Source organism: Aythya fuligula, chromosome 8 (assembly GCF_009819795.1).
Source record: "Aythya fuligula isolate bAytFul2 chromosome 8, bAytFul2.pri, whole genome shotgun sequence".
NCBI classification, from domain to species: domain Eukaryota; kingdom Metazoa; phylum Chordata; class Aves; order Anseriformes; family Anatidae; genus Aythya; species Aythya fuligula.
This window is the reverse complement of record NC_045566.1, coordinates 22488194-22503023: the sequence shown is the minus strand read 5'-3', so window position 1 is coordinate 22503023 and position 14830 is coordinate 22488194. Positions and strand designations below refer to the sequence as shown.

Sequence of the window (14830 nt, the reverse complement as noted above, 5' to 3'; positions counted from 1 at the left end):
GCAGCAGTGGAGAGCAGGAACATGCAGGCACTTCACGTGTACAGTCAAAAATAGGTTTACTGGAATGTCTTTAGTCACAGCTTTAAGCAGCAATACTGAAAACACCGAGCTTGTGCATTCCCATGGCAGGACCATAAATAAAAAGTCTTCGGGATTGTAAAACCTAATTATTATTATTATTATTATTATTACTTTTTCTTTTTGCAAATGAGAAAAACACCACCCTTGCAGTTCTGCACCCAAGGGCCAGTTTCCTGTAACATAATTAGTGGCACGTTTCTCTTTTGCTCTTTTCCTCCTCCTTCACCCCGGGGGAAGGACAGAGCCCCCTCTGCCTTCCGCAGCAGGGAGCGGGGAACGGCTCCGACTGGAGGCATTATTACAACCCAGCCATATATACAGATAAACCCTAACGGCAAGTAGCCGGCTCCAAAGCAGAGACCCAGCGTGCCACAAAACGAGCGTGTTGGGAACTGAACCTTGTTATAAAAACGTCAGCGGGAGCCAGGTACTCGACCAAAAAAAAACCAAAAAAGGGTCTTTTGGCAGGTCTCAGTGCTCTGTTAGAGCTGGCTACTTGCCGCCACCTCCTTGGAGGAAAAACAACTTCAAAGCTATATACAGATATCTCACTTAAGTTACACAGCAGTTTGCTTATCCCACAGCCGGCTCCATCAACGTCTCGGCTGCCCCATCAGGTGTGGTACTTCAGGACTATGGGAACTGGAAAAAAAAAAAGAGAGAAACAAGCTCTCAGCCACGCCGAGCGGCACCAGAAAGACAACCCTTCCCCTCTGCAGTGACAACCGGCGAGCAGCCACAAGGGAAAGTGTGTTTCCAAGCTCAAACCAATGCAATCTGCTGCCTGCACACACGCTAGACAAAATTTCCTGCCACCTTCGTCTCCTTCCAGCTTTCCAGAATTAAACCAGATGGGATTTTCCATCAGTCTCTCTCCCTCTCCGGTGCTTGACCCCGCTGCCAGCTCTGCCTCTCCTGCTTCTACCTGTGGCAGCAGGGCAACAGGCCAGGGGGCTTTGCTGAAGGGCAGCAAAAGAACTGTTAGAGAGCAGCCCCCAGAGAGAATTAATACAAAAATAAAATAAACCCACTGGCACCAGCCCTTAAACTACCCCTGCCAGCCCTCTGTCAGTGCAATGCTGGATTTCTGTGGCAAGTCAGGGGGACTTGGCTTGAGCCCGCTCCTCTGCATGGAGGGGTAAGCCTTGTAGAAGAGAAGCGCGGTGTGGGCTACGCGTGCTGCTTGTGGCTGCTACACAGAGTGAAGAATTTCAGCGCCAGACACGGCTGGAGTGACCCGAAACTACTCACTGATGATCACGAGCAGGAGGACAACCACCACCAGCGCTATGATCGCCTTCATCTGCAAGAGGAACACGGAGGCGTGTTACAAGTGGCACCCTACGTAGCTCCTGCACCTTCCCAGCTAGAAAAGTGCTTCTGTTTAGTTTTTGTTCTTATTGTGTTTTATTTTTAAACTCTTGGCTTCTCCGTCCCCTACCAGCGGAGGGCAGGCAACCAGCCCTCCACCTGGAGTGTAGATGATCCCTCACAGAAGAGAGGCCCCCCAGGGCCAGCTCAGGAGGGAAGATGGCTTCAAACCATCTTGCCAAGAGCGCTGCATCTCACAGCCTTCCACACCTCAAAGGGAGCGTGCCCAGCCTGGCTGAGTGAACCCCAAGTTCTCCACGGAGCAAGCACGGGAGATGCCTCCAGCTGGCTCCTGTACCAGCAGCACCACCTCCAGGGGTGCCTCCAGGACCCTCATCTTGCAGCGTTCACACTTACAGACAGATCTATAGGGCAGGTGCTCCCTCTAGCTTAAACTGCTCCCTTGTGTTTCCACCACGCAGTGACCCCGTCGTTTGGCCCCGGGCCGGAGGACCCGCATGAAGAAAACCACTCCAGCTCTCGCTCACCTTGCAGCCTCGCCACCACATCTGCCTCCGGAGCTGCTTGGCTCTGTTGCTAAAAGCTGTGGCGTTGTCCGATAAGCTTTCTGCGGAAGGAGAGAAGAGAGGCGACTGAGCAGCGCGCACAGAGCCCCCGCTCATCCCAACAGCTCCACTTTAGCTTCAAGCAACAAACTTGGCAAGAAGGGAGAAGCCCAACCACAGCGTGATTCACCCAAAGCCACAGCAGACGCCAACGCGCCGCCCCTCGCTAGAGAGCGCACGCAGACCGGAGGCCCCACTGAGCCCCCTTTGTGCTGCCTCTGCCCTCTGAGGACAGGAATTCCCTGTGCAAGGCAGCAAACGGGCGGACAGCTGAACGCTCAGGGCCAATGGGGGACAGACTGAGCCACGCCAGCGCGAAGGACCGACTAGGTCACGGCACCCAAACGCCTCTGAACTAAAACCTCGGCACTTCCATGCCTAAAGCTCTTAGGAGGCTGCCTCCGCATCGCTGCAGCGACGATGAGCCCAGAGGGGAGCCAGGATGGCTGAGCACCAGCTGGCTGCGGGAGGAGGCCAAGGAGTAGGTGAAGTGACAAGAGGAGGGAGCAGTTCCTTGGGGTGGTTAGACCCTCAGGCTGCTGAGTGACCACAGCAGGGTGAGGGGCTGACTGACGGACACCGGTCAGCGTGGGCTGGGGCCGTGCAGAGCAGCAGCAGAAGGTGGAAAGAGGAAAACGTAGGCAGAAAAGTTAAATCTGCAGCCCGAGGCACAAATACAAGCCCAGGTCCGTCACCGGGCACCTGGTTGTGAGATGAAAGCAGGGAGCCCGGCCCAGCAACGGGGAAAAGATATGGGGAAAAGGACAGACAGACAGCAAAGCTGCACGTAGCGTCGCACCTGATTTATCCTGCAGGTCGTCCAGCCGCTCGCCTCTTTCGATCACCTTGGTGATGTTCTCCTGCATGACATCGATGACTTCGTCCACCTGGTTCTGGACACTAGAGCAGAGCAAAGCAAAGCCGAGGCAGCGTGAGGGGCAGGCAGCGAGCACCTCCAGCTGCACGCTGCAGCTCCGACCCTCGCTCCGAGCTGCACAGGTGAGCTCAGTGGCAAAAAAAAAAAAAAATCAAGGGGACAACGGTGGAGGGAGGCTGAGGGGGTGCTGAGAAAGTTTGAGAAGAGGAAGGCAGGAGAAAGGCATGGCATCGTGTGGGGTGCGTGTCTGGGAATCCCAGGTAGGGCAGGGAATGCAAAGGGCTCTAAGGGAACGCTGAAAAGTCAGCAGAAGTGGGGCACCCCCCTGTCACGGGCAGGCACGGCGATCAAACACACGATGTGAGCAGGAACCACCGTCACAAGCACGCATCTGCCTGGGGATTTAAACTGAATGGCTTTAATGCAGCATGAGGACATCACAGAACTTCCTAACCAGAGCACCGGGAGCCTTTCACACACAAACGCAGGAGGAAAAGGCACGGATTGGTGTGGGCGGGCACCTTTGCTGTAGAGGAGTTCACACCAAAGTGGGAAAAAACATCGCACCTTATCTTCCCAAACCCCACAGAAGCCAGCACCGCACCTTTGTTAAATAACTCGGAGTGGAATCAAAGCAAGGTGCACTCCCCCGCTCTGGGAGCCGAGCTGCAAAATAAAAATCCACTCTGCCAGGGGCCTCGAGAGGACAGGAAAGAAATTGCCGATATGAACTGAAGCAACTTATTAGAATCCATCTTCTCACGGGTTACGCAACTCTGTGGGTAGTCGTTTCAGTGAACAGTAGCCTAAATCACACCCGCAGGGTTATTATAAATGTATTTATTCACTCCATAAAAAAGCTGCATTGGTAAGAGAGACAAATTCTCCTGGTGGAAAAATACTGCTACGGGCTGGTTTGTATTTTGGAACTAAATACACTTTTATTTTCCTGGAGATAGAAATAAGAAATTTCTTGGGGCCCTGGGGAGACAATGGGGTATGTCCGAGACATACCGATCTCAGAAAGTAAGTGGCAACAGCGACGTCTTGGAGGCAACACCACACACAAGGCAACGAGACTGAAATGGCTCCAGGCCACTCGCCCTGCAGGAAGTCTTACATTCAGCTTCGTAGCGTGCACTGATTTAAAAACAACTAAGCACTTCAAAGATATCAAAATACATCAAAATGTGTATTTGTCCTTGGTGTCCCCAAGGGGAAGGACTGCCCCCACCTCATCATTTGCACCCACACTCTCCAACTCGCCAAATTATCCCATTTCCATATTCCTCTTTGGACCCACTGAAAACCTTCTCCTGCCCATTGGCATCATTTTGATAGAAAATTCAAAGACGTTATTTGCCAAAATAGTTGTTTTTTTTTTGTTTGTTTGTTTTTTACAGCTGCAGACCCAGCCCCACCACGTGCAGAGCCATCATCGTGCAGCACGTAGCCTCGCAGCACCCGGCAAGAAGAGGACAGCACAACCTGCACCGTGACCTGGGAAAACGGGGCAAAAGAGACCCGGAGCAGCGTGCCCAAAGCTGGTCAGTGAGGCCCTACACAGCCAGGAACAGAGCTCGGGGACAGGGCCCTATCTAATTAGAGGCCACTATGCCTTTAATTAAAAGACACTGAGTTCTGGTTCGCACTGACCTAATTCTCCTGCCTCCCTGACAGCTCGGTGCCTCTTGCTGAGCAGACACTTGTGCCGAGATGCACACATGAGGAGCAGCTGCGACGAGCTATAGTGGCTTCAATGGAAAAGCACACATTCCCTTAGCCTTCCAAAACCAGGCAAGGAAAGGCACTAAAAGGCTTTTTTCTCCCCCCTAAAGCTCTAGAAAAAGCTGGAAACGCAGCCATGCAAGGGGGCTTCCCACCTGAGCATTTCAGGTCAGGCTTTGTAGCGCTGCTGCACTGCAGCTTCTGGAGCGGGAACAGCCAGGCGAGCCCTCAGGAGCCAATTTCTGACTCATCAGCCCTCGTACGGCACATGCCGGGCTCCGGCAGCACACGCAAATCCTTGCTTTCTTTAGGATGCCACAGGAAAGGAACCTGCCTTCCCCGTGCTGCGTCTCTGCATCCGCCTACAGTGCGCAGCAGCAGCCTCTGCCTCGCACACCGGTGGCAGCTGCTTGCCAGGAGTTTCCTATCTGGAGGGGAAAAGGCACAGAAAATCCCCTGAAACCTGCCCCAAACCCACCAGCCTGTTTGGACCCACCACTCATTTTGCAAGGTAAGAAGCAAGCAGCAGAGCTGCACAGGAGGTGGCACTGAGGAAAGGAAGCTCGTGTCACTCTGTCCCCCAAGGGCATCCACCCCACGCAGGTGCTGCGCAGCCCCACGGCCCCTTTCTGGGGCAGCAGGTGACCAGGTGGGAAGGAGACGTGCTTCGAGAGGGAATTTTTTTTACCGAGGCAGAGAGGCCAAGTCCCAGCTCAGAGCTGCAAGTGACCCTGCTACAGCTCGGGGTGAGAGAGGAAAAGCAGAAACATCTGCTATCCTAAACAAGCCAGCCTGGCAGGAGCTCTAAGGACTTCACATCAGTTTCACAGGCAGGAGAACACATTTTCAGTATGTAAATGTTTCTAAAAACATTACTGGTTTCAAAATAAGGAGATTTCCTCCCACAACAGATTTGTAACCAAGCTATTTTGGTTACAGCTACAAGGGGGAGCACGCCAGAGTTCAATGCACATGGGAACGTGCAGTGCCATGCCACCCGTGTCCCCAGCCAGCACAGCACAACAGAGGTGCTGCTGCGGCCCCAGGGCACCCCAAAATGTTACAGGGGAGCAGGGACAGGTCTGTGACTTAAAGCTGCTCTGCTTTATTGGAGGATGGAGCTCAGGCTCCTACCTCCCAGTACGCACCCCAGCATCCCACCTCTTTTCACTCGAGGTGCTGGAGAAGTGCTGCGCGCCTTCGCTGCCTATCCATAGCCTGGTTACGCAGCCAGCCAGCCCCCGCTACCAGAAATGAGACATTTCACAGATGGGAAGTGCAGAGACAGCAATCAAGGCCTAAACTCTCATAGGTATTCAGATATTTTGCCTCCTTGCAAAGCAGACACATGAGCACCAATACCATTCGCTATCAGATGCGAACGAGAACCCCGGAAAAAGCAGGAAGAGATTGAGGCAGGGGATGAAACTTTGCTCTCCGGGACCCCGCACGGAGCCTCAACCACAAGCTGACAGCCCTTGCTCTCTGCTCTGTCCCACCTGTCACTGCTACAAGAGATGCCTCCCCAGGAAGGGGCTGAAAGATGCACCACCTATGCACTAGCCACGCAGTTCCAACAATTCCCATTAGTTTGGCACGCTTGAGGCTGGAAACTCAAGTTGCATCAAGCAGAAAATATCTTCGTGTTTTCCTTGGCAAGGGAAAAACGAATCCACTAATACACGAAGCACGTTTCCTGTTTGGCTTTGGACACATACATCTCATGTATTGCATTCCTGCCAGATTTCCAAGAGAAATAACGCAGAAGAAATACCTGCCAGGGAAACGAGCAAGACAACAGCACAGACCATCTCCCATGACCCTTCTTCTTACTAACGACTGCAAACATGATGCTTTTAACAAGTGCATCCAGTCGAGGCAGCAAGAAGAGATCCACCAGCACTTAGCTGGGTTTAGGCTCTGCTTCTTTTTGCTTTGCCTGGTCCAGAGCAGGAGAAAGAAGCCTTGCCATTTGGCCACCCTGGGCTAGCTATTGAAAAACTCCAACTCTCTGGGCCGGTCACGGTGCTGGACCAACAGCCCAGCATTCTTCAGACATCGTAAACAGGCCATGCACAGGGCCGGGCTGCCCAAGGCTCCTTGTTGTCTCTCCGGTGTCTGCTTGCAGCCAGCATGACACACTCCTATTTTCCATCCCCAGTTGATGCAGGGATATTTATAGCGCAGTGTATTCCAGGGCAAAGCATGCCCAAACACCCCTTATTGTGGCAGTAACCAAGGGGAAAAGGCAACAGGACCCGGAGCCAAGCCCTGCAGATGCTGCAGAGGCAGGAGGAGCCCTCGAGCACGAGGCAGGGCTGCCCGACAGACCTCTGCTGTACTCGACGAGGGGCTGTCAGCACCAAACCGTGCCACAGATCGCTGTTTTCAAGTTGCTTCTTCAAATTCTTCAACACAACTGCGAGGAACAACGTGGTTTACAGGAACATCAGCAGTACACGAGAGGAGGTGGTCTCAGAGAGAGCCTGAGGGACCACAGCGGCCACCAAGTTACCAGGGGAGCTTCCACCCCAACCAAGCAGCTGCTGAGACAACAGAGCCCAAACTTCCAGACATATAAAATACAAAATAGGGCAAAATTCAGCATGGGGGCACTGTGACGCTGCCTCCTGCCATTACCACTGGCTCTAACTCGTCTCCTTCCCCTGCAAGGTTTGCAGTGTTCCCCAACAAGTCCTTCTGCAGCTGAGCCAGCATCGAGGGGCTCTGCTGCCAGATTCTCCACCCTGACCCAAGTCCGCTCGCTGCCAAGGACAGCCAGGAAAAGTTTCCAGTCTTGCCCCTCACATTCAACATGTTCCGCACCTTTGCTCCCATAATCCCGTTTCTTTTTCCTCTGCCCAGTCCTCCATCCCGTTCCCATTCATGCCTGTCTTCACACCTCATTTTCTCCAGCCCTGTACAGCTCCAGCCTCCCTAGCTTTGTCCCGCTACATCTCAGTTCTCCAGATGCTCAAATTCCTCCTTAAAATGTCGTTTCCTTGCAGTGTTTCAGCAGCAACCCAACTCTCCTTTCCCTCCTCTACCGAAACAAGAACAAACCGCATCACAACGACACCAGGCACAAATCCATCCCGCGCCAGGGCTGGTTTGATCAGAAACTCAACAATAAACCACACAAGAAGCAACCACGGCACGCTGCGAGTGCTTAGTAAATAAAGCAATCAGCACTGATGAGAGCAGACAACAGACACTGCTTTGTGACAAACCCTCCAGATACTAAAGCCTAGAGAGATGCAGTCACTTCCCATCCCAAGGCACACATCCCATGCCAGGTCCACCAGACGAGCAGTCTCTGGCTACAGGCAAGCCTCGGACACGCTGTGAAGTGACTGATGCCCACCCATGAACCCATCAGTTCCTGGGTGAATTCTTCTTTCATTTTTCTCCCCTTACACAGCTGCAGTGCTGCCCCCCGCCTCCTGAAAATCCACTCTTCCCCACCTCCTGACAACTCCCACAGCCTTTCAGCCCGGCCAAGGCAGCTGGAAGAGAAGAGCTCCCGTTTTCCTCCACTCAGGCAAGACACAAGACCCTCTGCAAACCCCTTCTGGCAGAAGAGGACGAAGGGGCAGGCATTAACCCCCTTCTACAGCTTTTCATCGAGGTGGGACCCCACTCGCACAATCGGAGCGGGCTGCCAAGGACCACATCCAGGTGGCTTTTGAAGATCTTCAAGGATGGAGACTCCACAGAGTCTCAGGCCCACCTCTGCTGCAGACTCAAAGGCCTCACTAAAGGGCAGCTCAGAGAAGGTCAAATAAAGTCAAACAAGGTAGAGGATCCCAAACACATGGTGCCATCGCAGCCATACTGCTCTCCAGTGACCGTGAATGAACCGTAGGGGCTGAGGATACAAACAGAGGGAGCCAAGGTGAATTTTATAGCTGCATGTCAAGAAAACAACAACAAAAAACCCTGCCCACATGTCTGTGCTAACAAACCTCCCAAACCGAGCTGCTTAGACCCAAATAACTTCGCCTCCTGGACTGAAATGACCCACTCTTCTCCTTCGGTTAGGTATTTAAACGGGAACCCACAAACCTCCAAACTCCTTTATTATGCCACTTCGCTGTGGACTTGTAAAACTCAGAACTCTTCCTAATTACGTCTTATCTTGAAGAACCTAATTTACACTAGCTCCCAATGAGTCATCCCAGCGCTGCACTGGCTTCTTCCTGGCACGAAAAAAAACACAACACCAAACCCTAATGAGGAGCCATTCTGAGGCTGCTCACACAACAACCCAGGCTAATCAGAGCCTGGTCATCAGCCTCTGCCCAGATTTCTGTTCTGGCTCTGCGGAGGCCAGCGAAGGAAACAGCACCACGAGAGCCAGGGGGCTGTGAACAACCCCCCCCTTCCCATCAGGTGCAACCATCGCGTCCCCAGCAGCTAAGGGCACAGCGAACTGGGGCACGGAGCGAGCATCATCCAGGAAATGAGTCGCTCGGAGGAGTCAGCGCTCCCTCCTTCCTTTGTGCACTGCTACAGTCAATAATCCTCCTCCTGCTGTAATGGCTTCCTGTTTGTCCTGCTGCTCCCTGACTCACTGCCCATCTCCCGGTCACCTCTGCCAGGTTTCCACCTGAGGAGGAGAGCAGGAGGCCAGCAGCTGCCTGAAAAAAATGGTCCTTGTGCCTTCCTGACCGCCTGCTCTCTTGAAACATTGAGGAGCAAATTAGAAGATTTAAAAAAAAAAAAAAAAAAAAAAAAGCGATGAAGCAAGAATGGGGTAGGTAAGGTTAACATTCAGGGTTAATGCTGAAAAAAAAACAAAAAAACAAACAAAAAATGATAGAAGGGTGGAACAGGTCATCACTAGAATATAGCAAGGGCTTTGGGAACTCGGTTTTGGTGCTGTGATACACTCCTACCCCTCCACCTCCACTCAGGGGCAGTTCATTGGTAGCTGGAACCAAATGTGAGACCATCCCTGGCTATGGGCAGGCAGGGTGGGAAATTACGACCAGAAGAAGCAAAGCACAAGTCACGTTCCTATTCAGGGTCACGGAGAAACGCTCTGCTAACAGAGCAGCAGGGGTTTGTACTGCCAGAACCGAGTATTATGTGAGCAACACAGAAGAACAAGAACTCACTGCCTGATCTTGTCATTTCTGGGTCCAAATCTTGATCCGGAAGGCCCCCTCCTGCAGTAGAAAGAGAGCGATAATGATGAAAAATTCAATGAAAACATCATTAAACCAAAGACTTGAGATACACACGAGAGAATCAACGCCTTGCAGAGGGAGCATTGTTCTCATGCCTCCCGCCAGCCCCTCCTATGTCACGCAGCGTGTGTGGCACCCCCGGTTTTACACAGGTGACACTTATTAAGTCTTAATTAACGCTTGTTGATAAGGCTCTGAGAGATCACATCAAAGGTTTTGATCACAAAAAAAGTGATCTTGCCACTCAGAAGCCATCAAGCAGCTCTTGGTGTTCAACACCTCCGGCCTCAGAGCGTTCTGGTGCCCGTTCAGCAACTCACAGGAAGAAGTCCTCCTCTTCATCCGAATCTTCTTCCAAAAGGTTCCTCTGCAAACAAAGGAAACAAAACCGTCACCGAGAAGCGTTCGGTGTTTCACACACACACGCTTCCAGGGCGCCACCAGCATGCCCACAAGGTGCAGATCCCAATCCTAAACACCAGCACGACATCCTATGACACAGAAACAGCTGCTGCGTGCTGGACCCTGCTTTGGGGCATCACTGACCCCAATCTGGAGCCCTTTGGAGCACCACAAACCCCAATGCGCGCCCACAGGATAAACCCACCCTGCGTCCCACAAACTTCACCATCCCCTACAACCTCCTGGCGCACCCCAAGCACACCGAACCCAGGTGCACCGCTCCTTTGGAGGTCACCGCTCCTGCTGCCAGCGCTGACAGCGGGCACAGGGACAGTGCCAGCAAACCCCACAGCCCCCACACCCCACAGCAGCCCCCACACCCCACACCCCACACCCCATGGGGACGGGCACCCCACAGCGGGCTCCCCCTTTCCCCTGCCACCCCCAAACCCCCAACCCAGGCCGCTGTCCCCCCCCCTCACCCGCTCGCTCCTGACGGAGCCCGTGAGCTCGTCGTCGTGCAGGTGCCGCTTGAACTTGGGGGGCATGGCTGCCCTCCCTGCCGCCCCCGGGCCCGCCCGCCAAATGGCCGCCACATCGAGCGGCTCGGCCAGCGGCACCGCGCCCTGCCGGCAGCGCGGGGCGGGCGCACGGAGGGGGCGGGGCTACGGAAGAGGGGGCGGGGTCACGGCGGGGGCGTGGTCAATGAGGGAGGGGGCGGGGCTAATTGGGGTGGGGGCGTGGCCACGGGGGGGAAATTTCCACCGCCCGCGGGAAAGGCCCGGGAGGGGCGGGTGGTGCCGGCCTTATTTTTATTTTTCTTTTATTTATTTTTTTTTCCGTATTTTCTTTTTTTCCTTTTTTATTTTTCACTTGTTTTCTTTTTCCTTTTTTTTTTCTTCTTACCTTTTATCTTTTTTCCTTCTATTTCTCTTTTTTCCCTTTTTCTTTTTTCCCTTTTTCTTTTTTTCATTTTTTTCTTTTTTTCATTTTTTCTTTTTTTTTCATTTTTTCTTTTTTTAATTTTTTTTCTTTTTTTCTTTTTTTATTGTTATTTTTTCTTTTTTTTCTTTTTTCCTTTTATCTTCTCCTTTTTATATTTTTCTTTTTTCTTTCTTCACTTTTTATTTTTTTTCACTTTTTTCCTTTTTTCAAATTTTTTCTTTTTCACATTATTCCTTTTTTCTCCACTTTTTTTTTCACTTTTTTCCTTTTTTTCTCCACTTTTTTTCACTTTTTTTCCTTTTTTTCTACTTTTTTCCTTTTTTTTTCACTTTTGTTTTCACTTTTTTCTTTTTTTTTTCCACTTATTTCTTTTTTCACGTTTTTCCTTTTTTTTTCTTTTTTCATTTTTTTCTTTTTTCATTTTTTTCTTTTTTCTTTTTTTTCTTTTTTTCTCTTTTTTCTTTTTTCTTCTCCTTTTTCAGTTTTTTTCACTTTTTCCTCTTTTCTCTTTTGCCTCTTTTTTCTTTTTTTTTCACTTTTCTTTTTTCCCTTTTTGATTTCTTTTCTCTTTTTCCCCTTTTCTCTTTTCCTTTTTTATATTTCACCTTTTTTTCCTCTCTCTTTTCCCCCTCTTTTTCCCCCCCCATTTTCATTTTCTCCCTCTCCCCTTCTCCTGCCTGCTGCCCTCGGGCACCCCTCCATCTCTCACTTCCACATCCCCCCCACCCTCCCCTCTATTCCTGGCGGCGGCACAAGCCCGAGCCCAATAAACTCCGTAATTAGCGCCAACCACGCAGCACAGCCGCCCTTTGTTTCCCACCCTCCACCCTCTCCGCAGGACCTGGCACACTCCGCACCCCCCGGGGGGGCCGTGGCCGCCCGCACCCCCAGCCCCGCTCCCCGTTGGGATCCCACCGCTGCCGCGGGGGTCCCGCCACCTCCACCCCCGTCCTCGCGGCCGCCCCTGGCACGCGGCCTCCAGCTCAAATATTTTGGCCTCGGCCGCCGCACGCCGCCGGAGCCTCGCCAGCACCCGTGGCGGGGGGGAACCGCGGGGATCTGGAAGCTTCCCTCGCCCCCGTCCCCTCGGCTTTCTATAAAAGCGGGCGGCACACGGGGCGAGCGAGCGGGACGGGACCATGCTGGGTGCTTGGCTGACGCTGCTGCTCGGGGGGAGCCTGGCCCTGGGTGCCCCGGGGGACACGGCCCTTTTCCAGCGCGCCGATGATGCCGGCGGGCGCTGCACCTACACCTTCACGGTGGCCAGCCCCGGCGAGGCCAGTTGCCCCGAGGCCGGCGGGGTGGCCCAGCTGCGAGCCGAGCTGGCCGGGCTGGCCGCCCGCCTGAGCCGCCTGGAGGGGCCGGGGGGCTTCGGGGGCTCGGGGCCGCGGGGAGCGGAGGCGGGGGGAGTCTGGACGCGGGGACCCCAGCAAGCGGCTGCGGGGGGCTGCGAGGAGCTGCTGAGGGATAAGGAGAGGCTGGAGGAGGACAAGAGGAGGCTGGAGAGGGAGAAGGAGGAGCTGAGCAGGAGGCTGGAGAGCAGCACCCAGGAGATCGCCCGGCTCAGGGCTGCGCGCTGCCCACCCGGCGCGGGGGGGCCCGGCCGGGACACCCTGCGTGGCTCCAGCAAAGGTAAGTGCCGGGGATGGGACCCCCACGGGCATCCCATCCCATCCCCTGCCACCCCAAATTCTCACCCCGACATTCCCCTCAGGTGCTGGTCAGGTCCCTTTGCCCCACACCCCACCCCATGCCCCCCACCTGGAGCATGTGCCGTGCTCCTGGCCCCCCCCGCACTGTGCTGATCCTCTGTGGGGCTCAGCCACCTGGGAGAACCCCCCCCAAATCCCTAAATCCCCCTCCTCATCCCTAAATCCCCTCCCTGTCCCCACATCCCCATCCCCAAATCCTCTCCTCATCCCCAAATCCCTTTCCCATCCCCATCCCCAAATTCCCCCCCAAATCCCTAAATCCCTTCCCTATCCCCAAATCCCCTCCCTATCCCCAAATCCCCATCCCCAAACCCCCCAATCCCCTCCCCATCCCCAAACCTGCGCTGTTTGTAGCCTCCAGAGCCAGCTCTCCTCACTGCATCAGCACGGGGGGACCCCCAATTTCCCTCTATGGGACATTAAACTCAGGGAGGGGGGGGCAACGGAGTCAGCAGTGTCCCCACCCCTGGGTCACCGCTGAGCCCCAGCACGGGGCACCAGGCTCCTGCATTTTGGGGCATTTTGGGGGGTGACAGCTCAGCACCGGGGCTCACACCACCGCCTGCCCCCCCTGCAGCCCCCAGGTGGGAGCCGGAGCCCCTCGGCTACCAGGAGCTGAAGTCGGAGCGGACGGAGCTCCCCGCGTCCCGGCTGCTGGAGGAGACGGCGCTCGGCCGCCCGCGAGCCGAGGACTCGGGTACTGCCACCGGGGCCGGGCCGGGGGGCAGCGGGGGGGGGGAAGCCACCGGGTAATTCGGGATATTTGGGGCCGTGGGATGCACGGATCCCCTCACGCTCTGCATGCTCTGCCCTTCCACCCCCTGTCCTAACGCCTCTGTCCCCGCAGACTGCGGCGAGCTGGCGTGGGTCGGGGCGCCGGTGGTGCTGGGCCGGGCGGACTCCATCGCCGGCAAGTACGGGGTGTGGATGAAGGACCCCGAGCCCGTGGCCCCCTTCACGCGGGAGACCACGTGGCGCGTGGACACGGTGGGCACGGAGGTTCGCCAGCTCTTCCAGTACGAGGCGGCCGAGCAGCTGGCCCGGGGCTACCCCGCCAAGGTGCACGTCCTGCCCCGGCCCCTGGAGAGCACCGGGGCCGTGGTGTACCGCGGGGGGCTCTTCTTCCAGCCCCGCCGCTCCCGCGCCCTGGCCCGCTATGACCTGAGGGCCGAGGCCATCTCCGCCGAGAGGGAGCTGCCGGGCGCCGGCTACCACGGGCAGTACCCCTACTCCTGGGGCGGCTACACCGACATCGACCTGGCGGTGGACGAGACGGGGCTGTGGGTGGTGTACAGCACCGATAAGGCCAAGGGGGCCATCGTCCTCTCCAAGCTGGACCCCGAGACGCTGGAGATCCGGCGCACCTGGGAGACCAACATCCGCAAGCAGTCGGTGGCCAACTCCTTCGTCATCTGCGGCACCCTCTACACCGTCAGCAGCTACTCGGCGCCCAACACCACCGTCAACTTCGCCTACGACACGGCCACCGGCACCAGCCGGACCCTCAGCATCCCCTTCGAGAACCGCTTCCAGTACCTCAGCATGGTGGACTACAACCCGGCGGAGCGGCAGCTCTTCGCCTGGGACAGCTACAACATGGTCGCCTACCCCATCCGCCTCTCCCACGCGTGAGCACGGACCGGGGACGCCGAGAGGATGCGCCACGGTCACTCCCGTCCAGGAACGAGCCGGCTCAGCCCCCTCGGTGCCTGCTTCGGCCCCAGGTGGCGGTGGGGACCCCAGGCTGCCCAACCGCCCCGCGGCAGGGCCACCAACGCCTCTGCTGATGCCTCCTGTGAAATCCTGTTGTACTCCAAGGCAGCAAAGAGAATTGAAGTGCTTCTCCGGAGCTCGGCTGAGCCAGCGAAACGCTTCCCACTCCGGGAGGCCAGTGCAAGAGTGGGACCGGTGAGGTGGCCTCTCCAGCTGGGGGCCTCGCCGCCTGCGTCCCCCCCT

General features: G+C 55.2%; 2 protein-coding genes across 2 annotated transcripts; one reads left to right on the top strand and one right to left on the bottom strand.

Annotated features, from left to right (window-relative positions):
* Window positions 1-37: 37 nt before the first annotated feature.
* VAMP4 (vesicle associated membrane protein 4) lies at window positions 38-10869 on the bottom strand. Its single transcript, XM_032192632.1, has 7 exons — window positions 10700-10869; window positions 10136-10182; window positions 9744-9794; window positions 2818-2918; window positions 1941-2020; window positions 1333-1384; window positions 38-723 (listed from the first exon to the last, which is right to left on the bottom strand). The coding sequence occupies exons 1-7, from the start codon at window positions 10763-10765 to the stop codon at window positions 695-697; spliced, it is 426 nt and encodes a 141-aa protein (XP_032048523.1). The 5' UTR covers window positions 10766-10869; the 3' UTR covers window positions 38-694.
* Window positions 10870-12301: 1432 nt separating this feature from the next.
* MYOC (myocilin) lies at window positions 12302-14506 on the top strand. The gene is made up of 3 exons (XM_032192631.1): window positions 12302-12794; window positions 13452-13571; window positions 13722-14506. Exons 1-3 carry the CDS (start codon window positions 12302-12304, stop codon window positions 14504-14506), a joined length of 1398 nt encoding a protein of 465 aa, XP_032048522.1.
* The last annotated feature ends 324 nt before the right edge of the window (window positions 14507-14830 follow it).

Coding starts and splice junctions, on each gene's coding strand:
- VAMP4 (XM_032192632.1), bottom strand. CDS start 10,765: ATGCCCCCCAAGTTCAAGCGGCACCTGCACGACGACGAGCTCACGGGC. Junction 2,919..9,743: donor AGAAATGACAAGATCAGGCA/GTGAGTTCTTGT, acceptor GCTCTGCTCTAG/TGTCCAGAACCAGGTGGACG. Junction 724..1,332: donor CCTCCTGCTCGTGATCATCA/GTGAGTAGTTTC, acceptor TTTTTTTTCCAG/TTCCCATAGTCCTGAAGTAC.
- MYOC (XM_032192631.1), top strand. CDS start 12,302: ATGCTGGGTGCTTGGCTGACGCTGCTGCTCGGGGGGAGCCTGGCCCTG. Junction 12,795..13,451: donor CCTGCGTGGCTCCAGCAAAG/GTAAGTGCCGGG, acceptor CCCCCCCTGCAG/CCCCCAGGTGGGAGCCGGAG. Junction 13,572..13,721: donor CCCGCGAGCCGAGGACTCGG/GTACTGCCACCG, acceptor CTGTCCCCGCAG/ACTGCGGCGAGCTGGCGTGG.